The sequence below is a fragment of the Rattus norvegicus genome, chromosome 5 (assembly GCF_036323735.1).
Source record: "Rattus norvegicus strain BN/NHsdMcwi chromosome 5, GRCr8, whole genome shotgun sequence".
Taxonomy (NCBI): Eukaryota; Metazoa; Chordata; class Mammalia; order Rodentia; family Muridae; genus Rattus; species Rattus norvegicus.
This window is the reverse complement of record NC_086023.1, coordinates 170,749,896-170,777,678: the sequence shown is the minus strand read 5'-3', so window position 1 is coordinate 170,777,678 and position 27,783 is coordinate 170,749,896. Positions and strand designations below refer to the sequence as shown.

At 49.1% G+C, this 27,783-nt stretch overlaps 1 protein-coding gene across 13 annotated transcripts; it reads left to right on the top strand.

Annotated features, from left to right (window-relative positions):
* The first annotated feature begins 929 nt into the window (after positions 1–929).
* Positions 930–9,266, top strand: Tnfrsf14 (TNF receptor superfamily member 14). 13 transcript variants are annotated; one of them, XM_006239587.5, is made up of 9 exons: positions 1,011–1,202; positions 1,642–1,784; positions 2,563–2,671; positions 3,127–3,252; positions 4,392–4,547; positions 5,317–5,407; positions 6,941–7,101; positions 7,841–7,872; positions 8,038–9,266. In XM_006239587.5, the coding sequence occupies exons 2-9, from the start codon at positions 1,686–1,688 to the stop codon at positions 8,131–8,133; spliced, it is 870 nt and encodes a 289-aa protein (XP_006239649.1). In that variant the 5' UTR covers positions 1,011–1,202; positions 1,642–1,685; the 3' UTR covers positions 8,134–9,266. The 13 variants fall into 13 exon arrangements, with proteins under 13 accessions (XP_063144215.1, XP_038966438.1, XP_063144218.1 ...); XM_039110509.2 differs by having other exon boundaries at positions 6,941–7,218; XM_039110507.2 differs by having other exon boundaries at positions 1,012–1,202; positions 6,941–7,218; positions 8,035–9,266.
* The last annotated feature ends 18,517 nt before the right edge of the window (positions 9,267–27,783 follow it).

The window sequence follows — 27,783 nt, the reverse complement described above, 5'->3', positions numbered from 1 at the left end:
ACTGTCAGAGGCTGTTCACTCTGCGTTGTCTACTACAGAGGCACACAGACGGATGTGTGGGACAGCCTCTGTAACATAGAGCAGAGTGTGTGTGTGTGTGTGTGTGTGTGTGTGTGTGTGTGTGTGTGTGTGTGTGGTCCCTTTCGGGTGGGATTCTGGAGGACTGTGGACTAGAGCACTGGCTAGTTTCATGTAACTTGACACAAGCTAGACTCGTCTGAAAGGAGGGGATCTCAATTGAGAAAAAAAAATGCCTCCATAAGATCAGGCTGTAAGACATTTTCCTAGTTATTGACTGATGGGGGAGGGTCCAGCTCACTGTGGGTAGTAGTATCATCCCTGGGCTCTGGTGGTCCTAGATTTTTATAAGAAAGCAGGCTGAACAAGTTGTGGATAACAAGCCGGTAAGAAGCACCCCTGCATAGCTTCTGCATCAGCTCCTGACTCTAGGCACCAGCCCTACTTGAGTTCCTGTCCCGACTTCCTCTGGCCATGGACTACAATGTGGATTTGCAACCCAAATCAACCCTCACCTCCTTGAGTTGCTTTTGGTTATGGTGTTTCTTCACCACAACAGTAATCAAAACTCTTGAGTCGAGAACCAGAGAGAGCTGTTGGTAGGTGTTCAGGGCCAGGTGTTCTCTAGCCTGGTCCACACAGTTCACTGGAACAGGGTGTGTTCTAGGTGTGGGCAGGACAGGGCAATGAGGAAAACCAGCCCAGGGCTGGGGTGCCAGCCCAACCTAGGAGGGTGGTGATCAATTCAGCTGGATGGGAGCAATCATGTGTGGTTAGTTTTAACGGTCAGTGGGCAGGGATGGGGGGGGAGGAAGTAGCACAGATCAAAGAATCTTGAGGAGCTTGATTTCCTGTGTTCCTCTGGAGTTCCTTAGTCCTCTTTGGAGCCTAGGTCTATAGTAGGCCTCCAGCCCAAGGCTTACTGATACTGAGCCCATGACCTCAGCCGGTGGCTGTGGTTAAAAGCCCAACACACCACCCTGTAGTCCTCCTCGCAGCTCCCATCCTCATCTGCAGATGGAAAATAAGTCTGCTCTGCCTGGTCCCTCTCAGGGGACGGTTAGAGAGGCCCACGGCCTGCTCGAGTTTGATAAGAAGCCCAGCTTCACCCTTAGAAGATAAAGCTCCTGTTCCTAGGGCCTTCGGTGCTCAAGCGTGTGAAGCGTAAAGGCTGAGGAACCGCGGTGAGCAGTGGTAGTGGGGCTATCCCTGACGTGGTGTCTGGGAAGTGACTAAACCTTCTAGGGGAGGGTCCTGTGAGAGGGGTGTGTTGGGAAGTGGGTCAAAAGACCAAGTTCCCAGTTCCCTGAGGGGTTCCTATTTCAGACTGTCTATCAGAAAACTCGAGGTAAGCACCAAGGTGTTGGCAGTGACCTGGGAGACAGAAATACTTTCAGAGGGTATATATACCATATATATATATATATAAAATATATATATATTATACACACACACACACACACACACACACACACACACACACACATGGGCTGGGAGAACGTGCTAGTTTCCTTGTCTGAGGCTGAGGCTCTGGACTTTGGTGCTTTCCAGCACCACACCCCATGTGTATTTGACGTCCCCCATCTGCTCAGTCAGAGAAACTGCATTCTCTCTCACTTTTAGTTTTAGCTGGGGCTCATGAGAGTGTGTGAGGAGGTCCAAAGTCCATGGGGCTCCTGGCCTGCAGTGTCTTGATTAAGAAAATGGAACCTCTCCCGGGATGGGAGTCGTCACCCTGGAGCCGGGCAGACAACACCTTCAGGCTGGTGAGTTCTTGAGCCCTTTACAGCCTCTTAGCTCTGTCCTTCCAGCCTGACTCCAGCCACAGATCACCCCCCCCAGCATTTCCTGTCCCTCTGCTCTGTCTGGATAGCTAGCTCATGGAGGCTGTTTGTTGCTGAATCTCCAACAGATCTCTGGAGATAACTAAGAACAATCTGAGGTTGGGAGGCTACAGGCAGACCGGGCCTCTGCTCCCACTGTCCCCCCACTGGACTCCACTCACAGACATCAGCTATGGCTCTCTTTCAAGGGAAGGTGGTGGTGCCATGGGGATAGTAGCTCTTGGTAGACCCTGGAGAGCCCTTGGCAGACCCTAGGCTGTCTTGGACAGGCCCTGTAGCCAGAGGCCAACCTTATGCAGCTCCGTTCCTGAGGATAAGCACCTTCACTCAGTGGAGCTAGAGATCAGGGTAAGCTAGCAGGAGCCAGAGCGTCTAACCTGTTTGCTCAAGTAGGATACACTAACTATCAGTGAGCCACCCCACACCCCCCAACCAGCCCTCAACCCCACCCCTGCCTCAGGATTCTGAAGAGCCTGTTCCCAGCCCCGGCTAACCTTGCTGCCTCTCAGGCTGAAGGCACACAATGAAGGCAGACCTGGGCCCCAGCCCCTCCTCCAGAGACACTGCAGTTGTAGGCTGATACTTCCTCATTGCAAGGAGCAGAGCAGCAGAGTGTGAACTGAGGGCCTGGGCCAGCCTGGGGGAGGGAGCCACAGAGATGGAGGGAGTCCTCTCCTGCAGCACTCATCTGCTCTCCCAGGTGCCGTGTGTCTTCCTTTTGAACTTGTTGCAGTGTATCTCTGCCCAGCCCTTGTGCAGACAGGAGGAGTTTTCTGTTGGGGATGAGTGCTGCCCCATGTGCAATCCAGGTAGGAGCTCCCAGGAGGCAGTGCTATACCAGGGAGGAACTCCTGTCCTGAGTCTCTGGGCCTCTGGGTCCTCGGTCCAATGGCTATACAGGGTCCAGTTCAGGGATAGTCAGTGCCTGGCAGCCTGCAGTCAGTCGGTCAGCATCTGGGATCTTTGAAGTTGCACTGCCCGGGGTGGGCCTAGGGGATAGGGCAGGTTCTGTGTCAGTATAACCAGAGGCTGAGACTGAAAGTGGGCTGGGGTCAGAACCAGTTCCGAGTGATTTAAAAGGCCCTACCACCAGCTTCTGAATTACTCATAGAGGGAGCACAGAAGGCATATGGGCCAACAAGTCCTGTGGGACCTTAGTTGCGGCTGGTGCCGTACTTGTTGGACCCACATGAGGGTTCAGGGACGGCTTCTGTAGGTTACCCCCCCCCCAACCCTGCTGAGGAACTGTGGGTCCTGGCTGCAGGTTACCATGTGAAGCAGGTCTGCAGTGAGCATACAGGCACAGTGTGTGCCCCCTGTCCCCCACAGACCTATACCGCCCATGCGAATGGCCTGAGCAAGTGTCTGCCCTGCGGAGTCTGTGATCCAGGTAGGAGCTCCTGAGGAGGTGGGGCGCGCTGGAGGACTTGAACTCAGGCCTTGGTTCTAGAAGGGGGTAACTTACCGAGCTGCAGGCTTACCTTCCTACTATTGTCAGCAGGTCCTCAGGGTGTCTGCCCTCACTCTTGTCACTGAGACTCCACTGTCTGCTGCTTTCTCTCCCCTTCTGTCTGGTTCATGTGGGTGATGAGAGGCTCTTTCCTGCCTCAGTTTCCTTGCCCATGAAAGAGCTCTTACATGGGGTGGGACGTCACTGGGGATTGATTAGTCATTATATATATATATTTTTCCTTCATATGAAGAAACCCAGGAAAGCTTCACTTGTAGAATGATGGCTGCCTGGACCTGGGGTAGACTCAGATGGGGACACAGGTCCCAGCATGTTTGAAACTGTAAGGCCAGTGCTTCTGTTCCCACCACAGCCCCACAATCTCCAGACACTAGCCTTTGTTGACTCTGGATTTATTATAGCCCATGCGGTTGGCATCACGCTCCCCACAAGGATGACCCCGTGCTTACTTGTAGTGCGTGAAGAGGGTTGAACTCACCTCTACCGAGGATGACCACAGTGTGCAAACGGAGACGCCCTCACCCTTATAGAAGGAACCTCTGTATTCAACACACAGACCCTCACCTGGTCAGCCTCACTCCTACAGAGTGACTCTGTACCTATTCGCACAATTCCCATAAACAGTCGGCTCAGACCCAGAGGCAGAAGACTGCCGATTTCCATTGACGAGGATTTTAAGTCACCACGGCACTCTGCTGGGTGGCAGAGCCTTACCAACTCCACACTTCCAGGATTGTGGGCACGTGGATTGGGAGTCCTACTTCCCGGAGTAGGAGAAAACAGAGGCAAGGACGATTCAGACTTGGTCAAAACCCAGGTTCTGAACCGTGAACTACTCTGTGATCCCATCGGTCCTAGACCACGCCCCCTGCTCAGAGCCATTGAGCTATGTCTGGCTCCCCCTGTAGGACAAACCTGGTACCACATGTGCAGGTGGTGGGTAGCTTCTGGCAAGTGAAGCTGTGCAGAATCGGACCCAGGTACATTGGGACGGCTGGAGGATGGGTGCTTCCCCAAATCCCTCGCTGGTGCCCCCATGGCCTTGTCTCTGACGGCAGACATGGGCCTGCTGACCTGGCAGGAGTGCTCCAGCTGGAAGGACACTGTGTGCAGATGCATCTCAGGTTACTTCTGTGAGAACCAGGATGGGGGCGCCTGTTCCACATGCTTGCCTCACGCCGCCTGCCCTCCAGGACAGAGGGTACAGAAGAGAGGTGAGCTGGCCGACTGAAGGCTCTTTTCTGAGGCCACCCTTGTTCCAGTGAACCTGGGGTCTAGAAAACCTCCAGTTTAAGGATTTCAGAAGGAATGGAACAGAAATCTTGGCCAACCCTAGGGCACCCACCCCAGACCAGTCCTAGTGGCATGAGAGGAGAGTGCTATAGGTTCCCAGGAGGGAGGGTGAGACAGCAGAAGGTTGGGGAGGGGAGAGGGGAACACAGGGGGACAAGGAAAAGCAGGACTCAGAGAATCTGGAAGATCAGAAAGAAAAGGTTTTCTGGTGAGAGGCAGGAAGAGGACAGAGGGCGGAGGAGGGAAGGGGAGCTGGAGCAGCACCATTGGCTCCTACTTCTGGTCTAACCTCGGCTATCCAGCCTCAGGTCTATCCTTGGCTATCCTGCCTCAGCTCAGATGCTTCGAAGGGAACCCCACTTGTAAACTGTGCCCAACCCCACTACTCACCTAGCTGTGATTGTGAGGGCTGCCTTCGCCTTCTCTCTGGCATCTGGCTGGGCTTCCTTAAGGGTTTATGGGGTAAAGGATCCCTGGGTTATTACATCAGGCCCTTTCCATGTCCAGGATGTCCTAAAACTACCCAGCCCCTTGTCACAGTCTCCTGGTGCCATCTACTGCTGCAGCTCCCCCTACCAGCCACAGGGCATTATGTGTTGGAAGGTTCCAGAACAGACAGCTTCCAAGCCCCACCCCAGGGAAGGCCAGGTCTCTGCAAGCCTGAACCTAGTACTCCTCTACACTTCCCAGGTACTTACAGCCATGACACTGTATGTGCTGACTGCCTGACAGGAACCTTCTCACTTGGCGGGACTCAGGAGGAATGCCTGCCCTGGACCAAGTAGGTGACTAGCACTCTGGAGAAGGGTCTACTCTCTTCCCCTGGGAGATGAGTAGCCAAACCCAGCTGAGCTGCATCCCAGGTGGGCAGAGCAATATGGAGCCTCAGCTAGGACGCCACAGGCTGTGGTCAGTTCCCACTCTATGATTGTAGGATCAAGAAGTCAAGGTTGTGGGAATTCCATGCACTTCCATTGTGCGTGTGTAGTGTGTGTCCGTGTGTCTGTGTGTGTTTGTGTGTATGTCTGTGTCTGTGTGTGTAGTGTGTGTCTGTGTGTGTAGAGTGTGTCTGTGTGTGTTTGTGTGCATGTCTGTGTGTGTAGTGTGTGTCTGTGTGTGTAGTGTGTGTCTGTGTGTGTAGTGTGTGTCTGTGTGTGTAGTGTGTGTCTGTGTGTGTGTAGTGTGTGTCTGTGTGTGTAGTGTGTGTCTGTGTGTGTAGTGTGTGTCTGTGTGTGTTTGTGTGCATGTCTGTGTGTGTAGTGTGTGTCTGTGTGTGTGTAGTGTGTGTGTGTGTGTAGTGTGTGTCTGTGTGTGTAGTGTGTGTCTGTGTGTTTGTGTGCATGTCTGTGTGTGTAGTGTGTGTCTGTGTGTGTTTGTGTGCATGTCTGTGTGTGTAGTGTGTGTTTGTGTGTCTGTGTGTGTGTGTGCACACGTGCATGCGTGTGTGCTGGTTGTAAGATGTCTTAGTCAGGGTTTCCATGGCTGTGAAGAGACACTGTGACCACAGCAATTCTTATAGAGGAAGACATTTAATGGGGGTTAGCTTCAGAGCATAAGCCCATTATTGTCATGGTGGGAAGTGTGGCATGTAGGCAGACATAGTTTTAGAGATGCAGCTGGGAGTTCTACATCTGGGTTAGCGGGCAGCAGAAGGAGAGAGTGGCACTGGGTCTGGCTTGAGCATCTGAAACCCCAAAGCCCTGGGACCCACTTCCTCCAAAGCCCACACCTACTCTGATGAGGAGGCGTTCCCAACAGTGCGGCTCCCTATGAGCCTATGGGGGCCATTTTCATTCAAACCACCGCCATGATGTTCTCAGGGGAGGACCCTTCTCCACCTGAGCCGGGATTCTCCTCAATGTGGATCTCAGACCCTAGAGCTAACTGGGAACTCGGGATCTCTGACGATAGCTGGGCTTCTTTGGGTGATGCCTAGGGAAGAGCATCTGCCCATTAGGCTTCCCTAGGGAAGGGCATCAGTTTATCTTCTCTACCCCATTTCTCCTCACTGAGGTCAGTTCAGTCCCCAGCTTTGTCCCTAGCACCCCTCCTTCCTCCTCCTCTTCCTCCTCTTCCTCTTCTTCCCCCTCCTCCTCTGTTTTGCTTCCATTTCTACCCTGCTTCCCCCCCCCCCCGTTTCCCCATAAAGGGCTTGAAAGCTGTAACAGACCTGGGTGCTATCTCAGAGCTGTTGTACCAGCTGAAAGGCTCTGAGCTGCATGGACCCTGCCTCGTTCCCCGACATTGTCCAGTCTGCCGACCTATCCCCTACAGCATAGGTTTCCCACCATGTCCCATGGCTGCTCTCTCCTAGGTGCAGTACCTTTCAACGGGAAGTAAAACATGGGACCAGCAGCACAGACACCACCTGCTCCTTCCAGACCTTCTACATCGTCGTTGTGATAGTGGGAGTTGCGATAGTGGGAGCTGGGGTAGTTGTATTCCTCCTCCGCAAGCAAAGACAGCGGCATACCAGTGAGCAACGACCCACCCTCCCAGGGCTCAGGACTCCAGGAGTGGTCCCAGGGTCTTTGTGGAGTCTGGATCTACAATGGCTAGTGGTAGAGCCCTTCCTCAGAGCCCAGCTGTCAGGTGGCCTCTCCAGGACTCTCCGTTTTTCCCTTCCTCCCTCCCTTGCTCTCCCTTCTTTCCTTCCACTGTCCAGTCTCTGCTGTGTCCTGCTGAACTGGGCTCTAGAGATCAGCTTGTAGACCAAATCAGGCCTGGGAAGCTCTGGGTCATGCTTCAGGGAATCAAAAAACAAACATACAAAAAACAAACAAACAAACAAACAAACAAACAAAAATGGTCAGTCAGGCCACTCTCTCAACAGTGAGGAAGCATACCATTGTGCACTCACCCCTGCATGCTCCCAGTCCAGGCCACCATTGCAGGTGGATCAGGTAGCCTATCCCCCTTTCTGCCCAAGTTAAGTCCCCGCTCTTGGGAGTGAGTAGGTTCCCCAACTCTGCAAAGAGGGTGAGTGATTGACTTTGGCCTCCAGGAAGGTGGGTAGGGATCTGTTCTTTCACCCGGTGGGCCTCCTGTGAGTCTTGACACATGCCCAAAGCTCGTTTCTTCTTCTCTTAGAGACGGTCAGACTCTGGAGGTAGATCCCACAGCTGGAAGCCCAGAATGTGGGTTCTCCATTGCTGTGTGCCCCTCTTCCCTCTTGCTTCAGCCCCTCCCATGACTTGATGTCCTTGTGTTACAGGCATAGTGGCCAGTGAGCTGGAGGCTTTCCAGGTATCATTGCTGGGGGGGGGTGTTTGGGTTGGGGAGGAGGTTCCAACTGGTTGAAGGACCCAACTCCAGGGTCTACATCTGAGCCTTACAGGTCCCCGAGAACCATGCAGTCCCCAGCTCGGTGCCTGAGAGGCAGGAGTTCACCCTGTGCTTCTTTGGCAGCAGGAGCAACAAGAGGACGCCATCAGGTTTCCAGTCATCGAGGTTGGTCCTTCTGTGACCGAGGAGGAGGCAGCCTTCAACTGCATGAATTCGGGGTGATGAGACACCTTGGAGACCCTGATGGGAAGTTTCCATATGCCAGAGGGGCACGGCAGATGCCCTGGGCTGCTACGGCATCACATGGCAGGGGAGATGTTGCCATGGCCCAGGGTGTAGCAGTTGCTTTGTCCTTCTTAGTGTTAAATGGGATCATCTGCGCCCATGCAAACGATCCAAAGTCTGTATCAGTGACAGTTACCACAGACCCTATGCCCTACTTCCCAAATCTTCCAGACAGCCTGTCTAAACCCTAGGCCTTTGACCGTCCTGGAAATGTTAAAGGCTGCTCATCCAGAGGGCTGCTGAGCACGGCCTTCTGGGGTCAGGGTGCTTGCGATGAGACAAGAATATGGCATTGGTGGATTTTATTTTGAAGTTTCTGGGGCTGGAATCTTGCCCATACCAGGCAAGTGCTTTATTCCTGAGCTACATTCCCAAGACTCTTTCCGTTTTTTATCTTGAGGCAAAGTCACACGGAATTGTCTGGGCCAACCATGGACTCCTTCTGTATCTTGGGCAAGCCTCAAACTTGACGCTTCTACCTCTGCTCTTCAAGTAACACTGTGATGACCTGCGTGGTCCTCCAGACGGGGCGGGTCAATGCCTTCTATTTTCTTTGTGTGTGTGTGTGTGTGTGTGTGTGTGTGTGTGTGTGTGTGCACACGCGTACCTGTTACCCCCTTTTCCCACCGGACCTAGCCCCAGAGAGTTTTCTGCAGGCCCCAGAGAACTAAGTTTTACTCCCTCAGACACAAGTCTGCTGAGGGATTGATTAATCACTGACTCCACACCTCTCCTCAGTGTACCTGACCTGTCAAAGCTGGTCTTCAGTACTTGTTCCTTAGTAGCTAGCCATCTTGAGCCAGCCCGAGGCTCATCAATTCAGCTAGATCGGCCTACCACTGAGCGTTGGGCATCCCCTTGGCTCTGCCTTCTCAGCGCTGGGTTTAGGGCACACAGCACTATGCCAAACTTCTAAAGTGGATTCTGGGGATGAGCCCAGTTTCAAGAATGCAGGTCCTTTCTCATGCTGTGGAACAGCACTCTTAGTGACCAAACCATTCCCTTGGCTTCAGAATGAATGTCTAAGTTATTTTCTACTTGTCATAGGAAATAAATATTTTTGTTACACACCCTGTCTCTATCGTGTGTCTTATCAAACACCTGTCTGTCCTGTGAGAGTAACAGTGGCTGCTCCAAGGTGACTATGTTCTCTTGCCACCTAGTCACTTGGCGAGGGTTCTCCACTGGTGGGAGGTGTAGTCACCCTCGCTGATGTGTCAGCAACCACTGGGTTTTTTCATCCTGCTCGGCGATTGATCTCATCGCTGCCATATTTTCTGGCCCCCCACATTTCCATGGGCATCTTCTCCAATAGGAACCTTTGAACATAGAGCATCGGTTCACGGGAGTGACTGCCAGGCAAGCCGGGTGCTGTGTTCCAGGCTCATCTGTCCCCCTGCCCGAGTCCTGGCATCTCCCGAGAACTGTTTGCATTTATAAAGAACAGTGTTCAGAGGTCGAGACGGTGGCTAATTGCGCTCGCTCTGAGGCGTGCAGCGGACAACTTTGATCGTCAGCTTGGCTGAGTTCAGAAGTGCCCATGAGGGAGCAGGCTCAGGTGCGCTTGTGGAGCATCTCCAGGGATGGTTGGCTGAGGGGAAAGTCCCGTCCTGAGCATGGGATATGCCCAGATGAAAGGAGAGTGGGAAAGAGGCTCTCCTATGTGCACACCAACATTCCCTTTCTGCTCCCTGGCTGCTGTGAGCGGAGCAACCCTGCTCTACCACACAGATCTATACAAGCCTCTGCCGTACCACAGGCCTAGAAGCAGTGAAGCCAGCGGCCATAAACTCTGCTGAAACAGTGAGCTGAAACATAGCCTTCCTCCTTGAATTGCTCCCCTGATCTCCTGAGGTGTTTGCCATAGCAATGGAAAGCTTCATTAGGCTACACGCTATACCTCTGTGTATCTTAGTCACTGTTGTGTTGTTGTGAAGAGATACCATGAACAAGACTACACACACACACACACACACACACACACACACACACACACACAGAGCAGGGAGAACTGGTCCCGATGTGGGCTTTTGAAACCTCACCCCCTGCGATACACCTCTTCCAGTAAGGCCACACCTCCTAATCCTTCCCAAACAGTTCCGCTAACTGGGGACTAAGCATCCAAACAGATGACCTTATGGGGCCATTCTCACTCAAACCACCATAATCTCTTCTCATCTGTTTGTATCATCCATCCATCTTCTCTCTTCACCATCTGTCTTTTCTTATCTTCCATATGTCTGTCTTCTTCACTCCACGTAACCTTGCTATTCATCCACTCTTTAGCCCGTGGAACACGGAGAGAAACTTGTATGTTAATGCTAGTGGTTGAGGAAGTTGAGTTAGGAGGCAGAGGTGGGAAGGTTGTACTCATGCCTGATGTTTGCTGTTTCCGGCAGATTATAATTAGAACTGTGGAACAAGTCTGCATTCACGACTCACAAAGAGGACATCGGCACATGAAGCTGTCATCATGAACAGGGTCTCCAGTAACACGGAGGGCTCTGACCACCAAGGAACCACACCAACTTTGGGTATGCGTTCACATGAATGGATGCAGCTTGGCCTGATGCAGCCTTCCTGAGTCTTAACCACACAGCGGCCGCTGACCTATTTGGTCTGTTTTCTTCACAGAGTCTCCTAGCAAACTACAAGAGGCAAAACCATTAGTGAGTGGCATGAAACATTATGTGGAGACTCTTTGCTATCAGCACCCAGAACGTGCTTGATGCCCCTGGTGTCAGCTTGAGACAATTCAGGCAAACCAGTCTTGACTGACATCACTTTTTCCTGGTTACTTTCTAAGCCCTTCATTCTGATTAAATTGCAGGGGTCAGTTTTCTGCCACCCAACCCCATGCTTTGCCTGTAAGTCCCCAGTAAAATGCCCATTGTATTGTTCTAGATCTGCTGGCCTTTGGCTTTGCTCTGATTACATCTAGGGCCGAGTCTTCAAACACAAGGCTCAGGTTGCCTTGGAAGAGCGCTCGATAGCGGAGCTGTGAATTTAAAATTAGATGCTAGAATTACTGGGAGATGGCAGAGTGGTTGTTAAACAAGATTTGGGGGGCTGGAGAGATGGCTCAGAGGTTAAGAGCACTGTCTGCTCTTCCAGAGGTCCTGAGTTCAATTCCCAGCAACCACATGGTGGCTCACAACCATCTATATTCAGGTCTGGTGCCCTCTTCTGGCCTGCAGGCATACATGCAGGCAGAAAGCTGTATGATGTATACATAATAAATAAATAAATAAATATTAAAAAAAAAAAACAAGATTTGGGCACAGTGGGCCTGAGAGCTGCTCTTCTTGGTGCTCACAGAATGGGTAGGCATTCAGGAGCAGAGACACAGCAGGGCCCGAGACACTGCCACCTTCTCTGCCAGTGCAGAACCCTCTTCTCTCTATTCTGGTCTCCTATAGCAGCACAGGGCAAACATGTTCAACCAAGCACAGGCAGAGGTCACATCCACCCAAATAAATGGACGCCTGGGGCCAGCTGCACGACACCGTGTTCCTACTGTTCCTTGAGAGGGCTCTAAGAGTGTAGAGGACCCTGGGGCTGCCCAGTCTGGATCAGCACTGGAGCCAAGGGTCACCAGAACCGGTGCCTTCAAGCCACACTGACTCAAGCTACACAAGAGGTGCAGTGGGGGACCCTGAGGGCATCCTGTTCTTTGTAGCCGGCTGCCCACAATAGATGCCTGTCCTGAACGTGGTTTCATTTTGACAGTCTGACCTCTGGAGCTTCTCTTAATCCTTCTGGGAGGAGCCAACTCCTAGGTCCAGGAACTGGTGACCTGGGAGTTTGTAATTTACATTCAGACGAGCCAATCTGGAGTCCAGCAGTGGGAGCTACTGTTCTCAGTGCTTGGCTCAAACACCTGACAGGAAACCATGTAAGGAAGAAGGGGTTATTTTGGTTCCTGGTTTCAGGTCCGTCGTGGTGGGAAAGACAGGTGTGTGAGTTGGCCGGGTCACCTTGCGTCCACGGCGAGGAAGTTCAGTGCTAGGTGAGGATGTTCAGCTTCCTTTCTGAGCTTTCGTTCAGTTCAAGACCCTCGCCCTCGGAGGGACACTCCCTCACTTTAGGCTGGGTCTATCCACCTCAACCCAGTTCCATTGGGGGGGGGGGTGATTCTAAATCCCATCGAGTTAATAATCAGTGTTAACCATTGCACTGCTGGACTTTAGAGCAGCAGCCTGTGCCCGACAAGCTCAGTTTGGACTCCAGCCCCCGAGGAGGCAATATAACAGGGTTAATTTTTAATTTTTGAAAAGCTAAACTGCCAGCTCGCATCATGGCAGTTAATCTGCATCACGAGCCACAGGACAAGGCTGCACTGTCTCTTCAGCAGGTTGGTTAGAACAGCCGGGCAACATTAGGCTGCCCGCCATGCTGGGTTTCCAGACCAGCTTCATGTATTGTGTGATTCCTCTCCCCCCAACCCCCAGAGATGCAAGCGAATGCCTAATCGCCCCCATATTGGATGCTGAAGACCTTTGCCCTCCAGGTCCCACCCCAGGGGCTTCTGAGGTGTGGGCCTCAGAAGTGTCCTGGGAATGAGGTGCAGCCCCAGAAGCTGCAGGGATAGGCTAAGTGGTGGCGGGTTTGAAGGAAAGCGCCAAGGTTCATCTGAGGCCCAGGAAGTGGTAAGGGCTGGACTCACTAGAACGGAGTCAGCAGATGGCCACACTGGGAAAGAGGACAGATATCTAGTGACCCCGGCAAGTCCATCTTTCTGAGCAGAAGTTGAGGTTAAAACAGAGGCAGGGGCATGCATATTCCAGTAGTCCTGGGTAAGGCGTGGTCCCACCCATCACCCACCGCCTCTCCTGTGAAGTGGGCTGATGAATGGAAAGTCTCTTTTCAGGAGAGCAGCTTCTCTTCTTGTTGGCCTATGCTTTAGGCTTTCTCCTCTCATGGGGTGAGAATTCTGAGGTGATTTCAGTTCCCTGGGGCCCACTGCTTCAATAGTCTGAGAGTTGGTGAGAGGAACAATACGAGTCTTTAGAATATCTTCCTCCCTGCCGGTTAGTCACACCACCTAGAGGTGTCCTCTGAGGCCTTTATACCCCAGACCAATGATCCCTAGGGCTCCAGAGCTAAGATTGGCCCCTACAGCTCAGAGTCTGTAAAGCCAGCTCCATCAATCAACCGTCATCATGTCTTCAGTTTGTGACCCCCAGAGTTCATGCCTCTCAACCCAAATTGGTCCCTGTACCTCAGAGTCTGGGAAACTGTCCTCTGTGCAGACCAAGCCTAGGCCCGCTCAATGACCTTGACTGGCCTTTCCCATGGAAACTACACGAAGGCTCTCACCTGTAGGGACTCTGCTTCTTCTGCTTGCTGATCAGCCCTGGGGCTTCCCCGGGTGGCCTTGTGTGGCACGGGCAGGGCAGGGGCGGGGGAGCTGTAACAAGCCTGCTTCTCCATGGTGGTTTCCCTGATCAGCACCCTTGCCAGCCTGCACCGTGGTAATGCCCGCAATGTGAGACAGGCACAGGACAAGGCTGTCCAGTGGATGGCCAGAGAGACAGAACAACCTTAGGTCACAGGCCTGGGTTTTCAGCCTAGCTGCTCTTCTTCATGTACTGTGTGGCTTTTGCTTAGAAAACATGAGTAAGGGGCTGGAGAGATGGTTCAGTGGTTAAGAGCACTGACTGCTCTTCCAGAGGTCCTGAGTTCAATTCCCAGCAACCACATGGTGGCTCACAACCATCTGTAATGGGATCTGATGTTCTCTTCTGGTGTGTCGGAAGACAGTGACTGTGTACTCATGTATAATAAATAAATAAATCTTAAAAGAGAAGGAGGAGGAAGAGGAGGAGGAGGAAGAGGAAGAGGAGGAGGAGGAAGAGGAAGAAGAGGAAGAGGAGGAGAAAAGGAAGCCAGATTCTATTTGTGAAAGGCTTTACTTTAAAAAAAAAAAAAAGAAAGAAAGAAAAGAAAACATGAGGAAACGTCTAGTTACCCCAGATAGGGCACTGAAGATAAAACAAAAAGCAAAAAGAACCTGATACTACCTGGATCTAGCTTAGAGAAGCAGATGGAAGTCTCTCCTCTCAGCTGCTAGGATCCCTAACCCTGGATCTCAGGGCTGTGTGTGAAGCAGTTGGGGCCAGGCTGAAACCCCTTGGTACCAGGTTTCCGCTCCAGGCAGCCCCTGCTTCCTGTGCCCTTCAGGTCCTCCCTGTTGCGGGGCCTCTGAAGAGGCTGCCTTGGAAACGTTCTAGGGGTGTGGTGTGGTCCACAGAAGCTGGTGGGAATGGGTTGAGGCACCGGCACCCGGTGTAGGAGGGCAGCACAGAGGCAGGAGGGAAGGAAAGCGGCGTGGCTCACCTGAGGCCTCGGAACGGGCGAGGGCAGGACTTACCAAGGTGCGTGCAGCATCTGCAGAGCACCACGGGTAACAGCTCCAGAGACTGTGCCTGTGCAGGAGGCTGACTCTTGGTTTGTTCCTAGCTGAGTGCCAAGCAACTCGGCTGTTTAGGCAGCACCTCAGCAGAGTACCTGAGCCCACTCAGTCAAGGTGATTACCATGGCGGTGGTAGCTCAGCGCCAGCCCTGAGGATTTAGGGGACTATAAAGCAAGGGGGCAATGGTTGGGTACACGAGGCTGAAGGGGAGACACTCGGGATGGTGCTGTGGGTTTCAAGCTCCCCATTCTGTTCCAGAGTTTCCCTTGTAATTCTCCCATAAGGAGCCTCATCATCCTCTGTGAGGACATTTATACATGAGAGACTGTGCGCAGGAAGCAGACACACACACACACACACACACACAAACAGGGTTCACAAACAAACTGGGTACAATAGGCTAAATGACAGCCAGGAAGTGCCCCAGGCAGTGCAATAGGAACTGGGAGGAAGAGAGGGTTTTGCTGCAGTGGATGGATAACTTAGCTAGAAAAGGGGGCCAGAATTTTTGCTACTCCTCCCCAGGCATAAAGAAATCAGAATTTGGACGACCAGGAAGGGTAAAAGTGAGTGAGAAGCAAGGTGTTTGTAGCCTGAAGTGTCTTTTCCCGACTTCATTTTGTCATAAATACAGGGAGAGATGGCTCAGCGGTTAAGAGCACTGACTGCTCTTCCAGAGGTCATGAGTTCAATTCCCAGCAACCACATGGTGGCTCACAACCATCTGTAAAGAGATCTGATGCCCTCTTCTGGTGTATCTGAAGACAGTTACAGTGTACTTATATACAATAAACGAATAAATCTTTAAAAATAAATAAATAAATACAGGGAAAGGAGCAGGGCTGGCCAGCTGGCCCAGTGGGGAAAAGACTCTGGCTGTCAAGCGGGTGGCCTGAGTTTAATCCCTGGAACCCACATGATGTAAGGCAAAAACCAACCCCTGCAAGTTGTCCTGTGATCTCTGCATGTGTGCTGTGGCCTGTGCTCACATGTACACAGACACACATGCTCACCTGTACACGTGTACACAGACATACATGCTCCTATGTACACAGACACACATGCTCCCATATACACAGACACACATGCTCCCATATACACAGACACATAAACTCACACATACACAGACATACATGCTCCCATGTACACAGACACATGGTCACCTGTACACAGACTCACATGCTCCATGTACACAGATACACATGCTTACCTGTACACATGTACACAGACACATGCTCACATGTATACACACACATACTCACATGTACAGAGACACACATGCTCACATGTGCACAGACACACATGTTCACATGTACACATACTCATATAAATGTAATACTCTTGCAAGTTGTCCTGTGATCTCTGCATATGTGCTGTGATCTGTGCTCACACGTACACAGACCACACACTCATGCACAAAATAAATGTAAAGGAAAAATTTTAAATAGGGAAAAAGACTGAAAAAGGGCCAAACGTAATAGCTAAGCAAGCCTTTCAGCACCACACTCACGTCCAGTCTGGTGTAGCCCTGGTTCTGTGAGGCAGCGTGCACAGACCTGACTGGCAGGTGAGAAGGCCAAAGTGTGTTAGCACCTAGGTTGGACAGAGGGACAGGGTTGTCCGTGCCTGTTCTGGGATGGCTGGGAGTCTCAGGAGCAGGGCGTAGAGCCCGAGGAGGCTGCTAGTGTTTGTGAGGTGCTATAGTACTTCAGGGAGCTGGGCGTCACCAGGGCTAACCTTCACACAGACTCTGATCATCTCTCATGGAAGATTCTGGGCGTTTCAGAGGCTCCAAGATGGGTGGTCACAAACAGCTAGGGCTCATCTGCTAAGGATAAGAAGAGAAACCAGCTAAGCAGGCATCATGGGAAGAGGGGGCAAAGTGCCCCTGAAAGGAGATCCAGCAGCTGGAAGCTCCTGCCTGGGCAGATGGAAACGTTACCCTGGCTGGCATTACCGATACCACAGTGCCTAGTCCCACCCAGCCACACCCCAACTGCATCTCTACTGTACAAACACCCTTATCAGCAGAGAGGGGTGCAGGTTGCTCAGTCCCTTGTCCTGCTCCGTGATGCCAGAAGCCGCAACCATCCTGGTGCTGCCAACACTGTTCCCGAACAAGGGCCATGGCAGGGGCCTTCTCAGTGGGGCTGGCTTCCCCAAGCCCTTCTCCCTCAGGGACAGGGCAGTGCAGGAGGCCCTGGAAAAGCTCTAGAGAAAATCTAGCTGTGCAGAGACTTTTACTCCATGGAAGGTTAAAGGGGAGTGGCTCACCCCTCCCTGGGCATTGCCCCAGAGCAACTACCGCAAGCACTTAGCTAGAACCACACAACCACACAGTGTTTAAAACATGGCTGTGGAAAGCCCACCCAGACCCCGGGGTTCAGCCTCAAGCCAGTGCTCCTTTCATTAGTAATCCTTGTGGGCAAAGATCAAGGCTTCATGACATGTGCTCACTTTAAGATCCCCCTGGCCTCAGCTGCCTTAAATATGAACACTGTTTTCTGCTGTACATACACCTTCCTTGGATTGCTCCATCATGTCCAAATTCTTGGAGAACAGCCATGTGGTTGCAGGGTTAACAAGGCTGCCCGTGGCTTATCCTGGTGGCTTATCTGGTATTGGGTTCACGGAGGCAGCGAAGGGGTATGAAGTCAGCGATGGGTTGATCAGGGCCGAAGCTCCTTTACCTTCGGTGATTCTCCTCTCAGTGATTGCATGACCAAAGGCGGCTTACTTTTTGGCAGTTTTCTGTCTTTAATTCTTTGCTATTCTGTGGCCAAAAGCCTCTGACTTCTGGTAATTTGACTCCAAGCTGATAGCAGCAGGGGATTTAAGAAAAAAAAGACCCAGTGGTTTCTCTCTGGGTCAAGGGTCCCTGATGGCTAGAGGAGAAACTTGGAATTTGTAAAATCTTTGTGAGTCAGAGAAAAAGAAGGAAGAGAATTCAAGGACACACACACACACACACACACACACAGATGCACACACATGCACACACAGACACACATGCACACACACACAAATACAAACAGAGATGGACACACAAACACATACAAACACATACACGCATGTACATACACAGACAGATATGCAAACACACATGCATACACACACAAACACACACAGAGATAGACACACAGACATACACATACAGACACACACAAACACACACAGAGACACACACACACAAACATATACCAACAGACACATAGACACAGACACACATACACAAATGCTCACACATACACACACAGACACACATTTTGGCCAGGTCTGACCACCTGTCTCAACAAATCCATAAGTGTTCATGCATACGTCATACATATACCTACATATGTATGTACACATGTATGTATATACATATAGAGAGTCAGACATATACATTTGGTGGATGGGGCTGAGCCCCAAATATCACACACTTTATTCTTCTTCTCAGCCTCTATTTTTTTTTTTTGGTTCTTTTTTTAGGAGCTGGGGACCGAACCCAGGGCCTTGCGCTTCCTAGGTAAGCGCTCTACCACTGAGCTAAATCCCCAAGCCCCCTTCTCAGCCTCTATTATATTTTCTTCGACAAAAGTTCTTTAGAAAATTATCTCATAGATAAAATGTTACACAAAGGGGTTGCTATGGAAGGGTGTCCACAGTTAAGCTCGAAGCAGTCATATCTGATGAACGGGAAGGACCTGTTGCCCCAGTTTGGGCACAGGGAGGTATCGCCCAGGCCTCTAGTTACTTCTGGTTATTTTAATTTCTGGCTAATTGAGTTCGGAGTCATGTGGAACCCCTGATGGGACCAGGAGCTGAATTACGAAGTTTCAGAAGTTTTGAAAACTTTGAAAGTTTCATGCTCTGAGATGCCAGGCACTTTGGCGGCCAGCGAAAAGGATTGACGGACTGCTAAAGCAAAGAACTCCGGTTGTTAAATGTTATCTTGTTCTTCTGTTTTTGCTTTGACTTTATGCCTCGTGTATCTGGTCTACATCTATGTGTTCCGATTTGGGGCTGTATTGCACCGCCACATACATGGTCCCTGTAAGGCAGGTGTTGCCTGTGACGTCTTACTTCCTGGCCAGGTCTAGCTGATGGTAAGGCTGAGCCATGGGATCTGTGTTGACCTCTGACCTGACAGTACTGTTACGCAGCTGTGGCTCCAACAAATGGAATCTGTGACTTCTGCGCCTGCAAATCTTGCTGTCTATTTTGCACGTGTGTCGATGGATGTGGCCACACTGCGTGCTTATTTCTGGCTGGTCTTGACGATGTGAGCTTACTGTGACGTTTCTTTCTCCTGCTGCCAGGTGTCTGGGTTCAGAATTGAACTCTGGGCTTTCTGGATGTAATGTAATAGAAACTGAAATGTCATTCAGTTAACATGGAAGTTATTTTAAGCTGTGCTACTTTATTGCTGGCTCTGAAATTTGGGTTATGGTTCACCCTTTCTCAGACACAGGTATGTCTGGGGTTGGAAATGAAAGGGATTATTGTTTTTTTTTTTTTTTTTTTTGATATGGTTAAAAAACCCTATAATATCTATGACAGAAGGTTAACTTAAACTCGTAAGTCACCGCTGGTAATTAAAAGTCTGTGCTTAGATAAGCTTAAACCATATGGAATAATTTTGTCCTGGGACACAAATCAAATATGGCTGGTCACCATCTTGGCTCTGGGCTGAAGTAGATGAGAGTTGTGGTTTCATCACCATCTTGACTAAGGGCAGCCATCTCTGCTATGGGTTGACATCAGATCCTGTAGAGAGCGGCGCAGCAAAACAAAGATGGCGCCGACATCCAGCCTTGTCTGGATATAAACGACTTACTGCGCATGTGCAGGCTTGTCCCCTTGCTAGGGCTCCCTCTAGTGGTGAACAGCGGTACTGCACATGTGCGGTTTATGCACCAGGTGTTAGTTGACCGTTAATATGCTAATGAGGTGATTCATTCTCCGCCAATCCCTGGAGGACAAGTAGTGGGGTGATCCAAGCCCCACCAATCCCTGAGAGATAATTAGCATACTGTTGTCTATATAAGCCGAGCGATTTTGCTGCTCCGAGTCCCTGTTCAAGAGAGCTGTAACACTAAGAGAGCTGTAACACTAAGAAGAGCTGTAACACAGTAAAGGCTTGCTCGCAGAAGAATCCTGTTGCCATGCGTCGTTCTTGCTGGCGGGACATTGGGCGCGCGACAAGATCCCATTACACAGGGTTGTGAGCCACCTTGTGGTTGCTGGGAATTGAACTCAGGACCACTGGAAGAGCAGTCAGTGCTCTTAACCGCTGAGCCATCTTTCCAACCCCTTCTTTCACCTTCTAAGCACCCCGAGATTTTTGGCGGTTCAAGATTTGATGGTGCTCTGAGTGCTTGCTACTTAGTCACAAGGATTTTGAATTTTCTTTGGTTGTCTTCTAAATATAGACTTAGAGATGTCTTTCATCAGGCTAAAACATCTCCGTCTCTGTCAAATCTATATATCTGGCTTTCTAGACAAAAAACAAAAAACAAACAAACAAAAAAAACAAAAACAAAAAAACCCCAAACAAAACAAAACAAAAAAAAACCCCAAAAACCCAAAACAAACAAACAAAAAAAAAACCCCACCTTTTAAACCTGAAGCTATAGCTCCTAAGTAGCCACAAAGGCTCGAGTCTACTCTTAGGGCATGGTTTTGTGCACTGTGCACTCAGATGCTGATTGCTGTGTCCAGAGATCTGGTTGCAGTACAGACATTGGCATTGTCGAGCATCTCCTGTCTCAGCGTTGTATAAAATTCTTTCCTGTCATCTCTGGCTGGTTAATAAAGATCTGATCAGCCAATAGTTGGGCGGAAGAAGAAGAGGGTTTCCCGATCCAGTGCGGGTGTCCTGGCAGGAGGAGAGAAGTCTCCCCGAGGAGAGCACAGATGGACTAAGAGCAGCCAGAGACTAAGATGGCAGCTAAGCTTGTGTGGCTGGGAAGTTGCTGGGAAGCAATCAGGCGAGCATGGTCGGGTTAGAACCGACGATGACCCTGCCCAGCAATAGTGCAAGAAGCTTTTTAATAAACATACCAGGTGTCCCTGTCCTTATTTCAGAGATAGGGCGGGCATAGAAAAGCCCCGTACTTTTATATTGATATCCAACATGCTAGGCGCAGAATCCAAACTTAGACAGAAACGCAAACTTACGAAGAACCAGGCTTAGAGTCTGAAACCTCCCGGGTGGAAGGCGGGCTCTGTGGTGGCCATAGGAGCCAAGGAAATATACAATACCCTAACGTGAGGCTTGGCGTGAACAGGCTTGGCATGAACAGGGATCAGAAGGGGCAGCTTCTCCCAAGCACTACATGGTTTTGGGGGAGGGATGAAGCACGTGCTAGAGAGGAGGGTGGCCGGTGGGTGCGGGCGCTTCCACAGTCTCCCATGAGCATGCAGCTACATGCTCGACCCACAGTGTCATGGGGGAGGCTGTGCTTTTGCCTGTACCTGGAATGCACAGACCCCAGCCAGCAAATAGCTTGCACCAGGGTGGAACCGCCTCTTCGCTGTGAGCAGAAGGGCTGGATGGGGCTAACCACAGCTAGGTGGTGAACTGAACAGCAGAGGGAGACAGGGAGCACAGACGAACTTCTGATCAGGTAAAAATGCTTGGAATTACGCTTAAACGCTGAAGAAAATAGGACACTGGTTATTAAAACGTCATAGGCAGAGATAAATAAGTTGAAGTTTATAAATTTAAAAAGAAGCCACGTAAAGCTGGAAAGAGTTTAGAAAAAATTAAATACAAAAAGGATAAGTTTAGAAATCAGTAAGAGAAATAAACAAATACACATAAAAGATAAAAGTCCTTGAGGAAGAGAAAAAGAAATAGATAGAAATGTTTTAAAAGGTACATAGACGGGGCTGGGGATTTAGCTCAGTGGTAGAGCGCTTGCCTAGCAAGCACAAGGCCCTGGGTTCTGTCCCCAGCTCCGAAAAAAAGAAAAAAAAAAAAGGTACATAGACGCTAAAGAAACTGAACACAGACGGTCATGAATACTGAGTTAAAATATAAAAGATAAAGTCTCCAAAGAAAGGAGTTAGATTAAAGAAGACAATACTTTCCATATCACAAAACAGAAAAACACTGTAGAAGATGGTTTGGACTCCATATAATTTTGTTTTGAGTGTCACCATGAAAATAATTATGCGTTCAGTAATAATTACAATTTTATAAATTCTCTTTAAGAGAGATCAAAATAAAGCAGACTTAGAAGAAGAGAAGACTGAAAACTTAGATGCTGGAACGGACATCAAAGAACAGAGAACAGAGGATTTTTCAGTCAGGATAAAGAATCTTCAAAAGAATCCAATCCGGAACCTATAACAGCAGCAAAGAAGGTAGTTTCTGATAAGAAAAATCCATAAAGGCTTGAGAAAGTACAATGGAAAGGCATAGAGATATAATGTACTAAGTTAAAAATACAGACTGTTTAACAAAATCACCTTAGAGCAATGTCATACAATAGCTTTCATGTTCCATTTTTGTAGAATTTGAAAGTTTAAAATATGTACTCATGGGGCTGGAGAGATGGCTCAGTGGTTAAGAGCACTGACTGCTCTTCCAGAGGTCCTGAGTTCAAATCCCAGCAACCACATAGTTGCTCACAACCATCTGTAATGAGATCCGATGGCCTCTTCTGGTGTGTCTGAAGACAGCGATAGTGTACTTGTATATAATAAAATAAATAAATCTTAAAAAAGAAAGCTAAACACCAATTTAACAAAATGTGTACATATGTTGATATATCATACTATTGATACATGTTCAGAATTCCAGTGGGCTTCTGCCTTAAGTTCTGAAGAGGATGATTCTGAGATTGCACATTTATAGACGTAATGGCCATCTTGAAAACGTCTTTGCAGATTGGAGCAGATGATGCTCTGACATGTGTATCCATTGGGATGCAACAACGTTTTAGATCTTATGGCATAAACTATGTTACAAATATATCTTGCAATAATACAGGCCAGGCAATTGTAAAAGGTTCTAGCTACACCTTAAAGAAAATTCTCATAGAACAAAAAGGGGATATGGTTTCTCCAGAGATAGATTAAATAATGCTTTATTGATTTTAAATTTTCTAAATATCGAGACAACAGGTAGCACAGTTGCCGAAAAGAACCGGAGTTTTGAAAGGACTGCTGACTTAAATCAGTTCACATAGGTGTTAACTGAAGAACAGAAGGAAGGAAATAGTTTGCATTGGGGAAGAGGTTTTGTCTTTGTTTCATCGGGAGAAGAAAAGCTATGGATTCCATCAAAATTAATAAAGATTAGATTTGACCAGGGGAGACCTCCTGAAAATCTTGGCTGCAGACATGAAGGGGAAAAACCCAAGAACAACAACAAAACACATAACATGAACGCGGATTCCTCCGCATGGGAACTGCTCCGGGACCGGCTGGGACATGAAAGCTTTCCAGCAGGATTTCAGCTATGCAGAGTCAACAAATCCTATTGGCTGCAGAGACCTCAGGTCTTATCATGCCATGCTTTCAAATGGCATAGGTGAAATTTATATTACACTTGAGAGATAGAGTTTTAAACTAGCTCAAAACTCAGCAACAGGATCTGACTCAGGAAGACAGATGGTTAAAAATGCAGGAAGACTGGTGCAGACTCACTGACCCTCCGGATGTCACCGGATGTGAATAAATGAGTAACGGGTTCTGTTCTGCCCCTGTGATGTTTGTTCAAGCCCCCATTGTGCCGTACAGATAATGTTCCAGCCATTGTGTCCTGCAGATAGTATTCCAGGAAACTGGGGCCGAAGCCTAACCAGATGTGTATCAGATGCAGATGCTTCGTCAACTCTAACAAACATTTACCCTAAAAGACAGGAATCAAGATCTGTTCTCAGGAGAATGAGGGCTTGACCTTTCCCCTGATTTAAACCCTAGAGTCTTAAGAACAATCCTGTGACTTTGAGAGTTTCCCCTTGTGACATTTTTTGATATTTCCTTTTGACATCCCCTCATCTCCTGGGGCTTGTGACTTCTTCCTTTAAATAGCCCTTCTCCTAGCCACTCAGGGTCGACGCCTCTGTCTCCTGCATGGGATACGTGTCAACCCAGAGCTCCGTAATAAACTTCGCCTCTGCTTATTGCATCAAGATTTGCCTCTTGTATGTCTGGGGTCCTCAACTTCCCGAGACGAGTGAGGGTCTCCCTTCGGGGATCTTTCATGCTCTGGTTATACAATCCAAACTGACTTATCAAAAAGGACAGATGCCTTACCTGCTCAAACAGAGAGCAGAGAATCACGAAGCTGAATGGTGAACACTGCATATTCCATATATATGTTGATGCACAAATGTATATCATCTTTGAAAGTTTACACATCTACAGAGCAAGAGGACCAGACACCAAAACAGATGAGCCCAGGTGTGTTGCCTGTAGCTTTGCTACCCAGCCTAAGCTCCGGGAATGGGAGGTGCTACCAGCCCCCGCCCAGCTTCCCATGAATCTACGGATAAAAGACACACACACACACATACACACACACACACACACACACACACACACACACACACGTACGTTGCTCATTTTCAATTTGCCTTCTGACACAATTGTAGTAGTTAGCACTACTATCTCTGCAGGAAAACCGTGCCCTTATCAATATTGTTATCTCCGCACCTCTCTGCTTGCCCTAAACTTTAGTTGCTCAGTTACATCTAGTCCCTGTTAAACATTTTCAACCTCCTGCCTATTGGAACGGCCACAGTACTCCATTCCTCCCGAGATCTCACATGGCTGCTTGGTTTTTATTTTCTCTCTGAGGCTTGGCAAAGTCTGTCTCTCTTCTCCTTGGATCTCTCCCTTGCCTCCTAGGACTCGGAAGTCCCGCCCATTTCTTCTGCCCAGCAATTGGCCCATGGCCTCTTTAATGACAGACAACCAACCAATTGGGAGACAGGACCTTAGCATCAGACCCACCTCTACACAGGTGATCTAGCCTCATTGCCTCAAACGCTGTTTCCTAAAAATCTGCATACAAAATACCTAGCTAGGATGATCCAGCCTCTCAGACTGTTCAGTCAGGACTCTTGAGTTACATCCGCATGTTCACATCACACAGAGGCGGACAGCAAATGTTGCAGCGAGCTTTCCTAGGACTTGAACAATATTCCAATTTCCTTAGGGCCCCCGAACGTTACTCCAACACAACAGGAAGCAATTTTAAGACAATGATACCTCATTCCCAAGAGATAGGGTGGGTGGATTTTGGCCATTTGGTGAGTGACAGATGTTTGTCATCGTTTAAGGGGATTGGTTACAATGTGTTAATGGTCTTGATCAGGGGAGAAACAAAGTATAGTAGGTTAGATTTGTAGGTTTATCTTTTTCTTTTTCTTTCCTCTAAAATCTTTCTCTTATGTTAGGGGAAAAGAGTGGAGAAGGGATGAAAAGAAAGGAAGGAATATAGGAATAATAGTATAAAAATGTAGTTTACTGAATCTACTTTTAAACTAAAAAGCATCAACAAGTCAAATATTTTCACATAACTTGAGTTTTCATCCAGAAGGGTGGGGATGAGATTTGATTAACAGCCTAGTGATCTGCAGGGCCAGGCCACATCAAGCTCCTACAACCAGAACCAGCAGTGTACATGACCCTTACATAATCCGTAATAGCCAGGGCCTCCTCGCAGCTCCCACAGCCAGGGCTGGAGGGGACTCATAGCCTACATGACCTCTGTGTTATTTGTATGACCAAGACCATGCCAGATCCTTCCCTGGGGTCTTAAGCTAACACAGAAAGCCCATCTCCAGAACATATCTTCTTGGAAGAAATGACAAGTACTTTGAGTTATAACCAGACTGTAATATAAATTTCACCTATGTCATTTGAATGGATGGCATGATAAGACCTGAGGACCCTGTAGAGACACTCATGTTCCAGTTGATCTCGAGCGGTTCCCATGCAGAGGAATTGGTGTTCATGCTATCTGCTTTGTTGTAATGATATTTTCTTGGGGACTGGGGACTATATTACACCAGGAAACTTTCCCTAACTGTTCAAATATTTTTGAAATGAACAGGCTCCGAAGTTTGACTCACCTCTTTGCAGATCGTTTTGCTACTGATTGTGATGCCTGCCAGGACTCCTAAAGATCAGCCATACTACCAGGATGTAGTCAGAAATGGTACTCTGGAACAGTGACCCAGGGGGATCACCTGTGAAGCCTGTTTGGTCTCTTACATCTTCAGGGCCTCCAGATAGGATAACCAGACTCCTATTGGTCCCTCCCTCTGCACCATGTGCCAAGGATGGTGTGTTGGTTTTAGTAAGAATGACCCCATAGGACTAAATATATGAATGCTTAGTCACCAGAGAGTGGTGCTATTTGAACGAATTAGAAGGATTAGGATGTGTGGCCTTGTTAGAGGAAGTGTATCACTGGGGGTGGGATTTGAGGTTTCAAAAGCTCATGCCAATCCCAGGCATGGACTCTCTCCATCTCTCTCCCTCTCTCCCTGCTTAACACCCAGGAAGCAGCTCTCAGATTCTGCTCCAGTACCTGCCTGCACATTGCCATGCTTAACCCATCATGAGAATGGACTAAACCTTTGAAGCTGTAAACAAGCCCTCCGTCCAATGCTTTCTTTCATAATAGCTGTCTTGGTCGTTGTGGTTTGAACATGCCTGGCCCACAGGAAGTGGCACTATTAGGAGGTGTGGCATTATTTGAGGAGGTGTGGCCTTGGTAGAGAAAGTGTGTCACTGTGAGGATGGGCTTTGAGGTCTCTATCCTCAAGTTCCACCCAGTACGTCCTCCCAGCTGCCTGTGAAGGACATTTTCTTTTCAGCTGCCTTTGTATCAAGATGTAGAGCTCTCAGCTCCTTTTCAGGACCATGTCTGCCTGGATGCTGCCATGCTCCCTGCCATGATGATAATGGACTGAACCTCCGAACCTATAAGCCAGCCCCTATTAAATGTTGTCTTTATAAGAGTTACCTTGGTCACGGTGTCTGTTCACAGCAATAGAGACCCCAACTAAGATAGTCATGGCGTCCTTAGAGCAGTGACTAAAATAGATGGAATTCCCTTCTACCCAGCTACTGTTCAAAGACATTGCTCAGAGTTGTGTTTTCCCTCTACATTATCCTGTGTATGGGCAACACATGCAAGTCCCCCAGTCTGCTGTGTCCCCACATAGTTACACCCCAGGAAATCAGTCTAGCATTTATACCCAGAGTCTCATTTTTTGTGACAACAGGAATGGGTGATAGCTAGTTTGCTCAGTTCCAGGCTAGAAAATGCTTTGTGGGGGCTGGGGATTTAGCTCAGTGGTAGAGCGCTTACCTAGGAAGCGCGAGGCCCTGGATTCGGTCCCCAGCTCCGAAAAAAAAAAAAAAAAAAAGAACAAAAAAAAAAAAAAAAAAAAAAGAAAATGCTTTGTGGAAGACATGTACTTCCCTGTCCCCAAAATCCACCTGGCCATTGCTAAGCTCTGGCCAATTATGTGTGAGATAACAATGTATTGCCAGTTGTGGTGGCCTACGCCGGTAGGATTTGCTGAAGGAGGCAGAGGCAGGAGGATCACGAGTTCGAGGCCAGCCTGGGCTACACATTTTTGGGGTTGGGGATTTAGCTCAGTGGCAGTGCGCTTGCCTAGCAAGCGCAAGGCCCTGGGTTCGGTCCCCAGCTCCGAAAAAAAAAAAAAAAGGAAAAGGAAAAAAAAAAACAAAAAACAATGTATCCCAATTCTGCTCTGCCAGAAGAAAGCACATTCCAGAGAGCCATGGCTCCCCCTTAACCTGAATCTCAGAATAAGCAAGTACCAGGAGTAGAGATCCCTGCCCTTTGGACACACACAGGAAAGGGAGGTAAAACTTAGTTGCAGTGATCAGCTGAGGTTTGAGGTTGTCACTGTGTAGCACAATCCAAAGAAAGCCCACATAAATTGATGGATTACCCAGCTGTCCTCTGAGGTTGGCACTTCTCTGCTTCAATGTTTAGTTCCAGGTGTGTTTTAGATTGGGTTACAATGTTATGAAGGGACAACATGACCATGGCAACTCTTTAAAGAAAACATTTAGTTGGGGCCCCGGCTTACAGTTTCAGAGGTTTAGTCCATATCATCATGGCAGGAAGCAAGGCAGCATCCTGGCAGACATGGTGCTGGAGAAGGAGCTGAAAGTTGTGTATCTT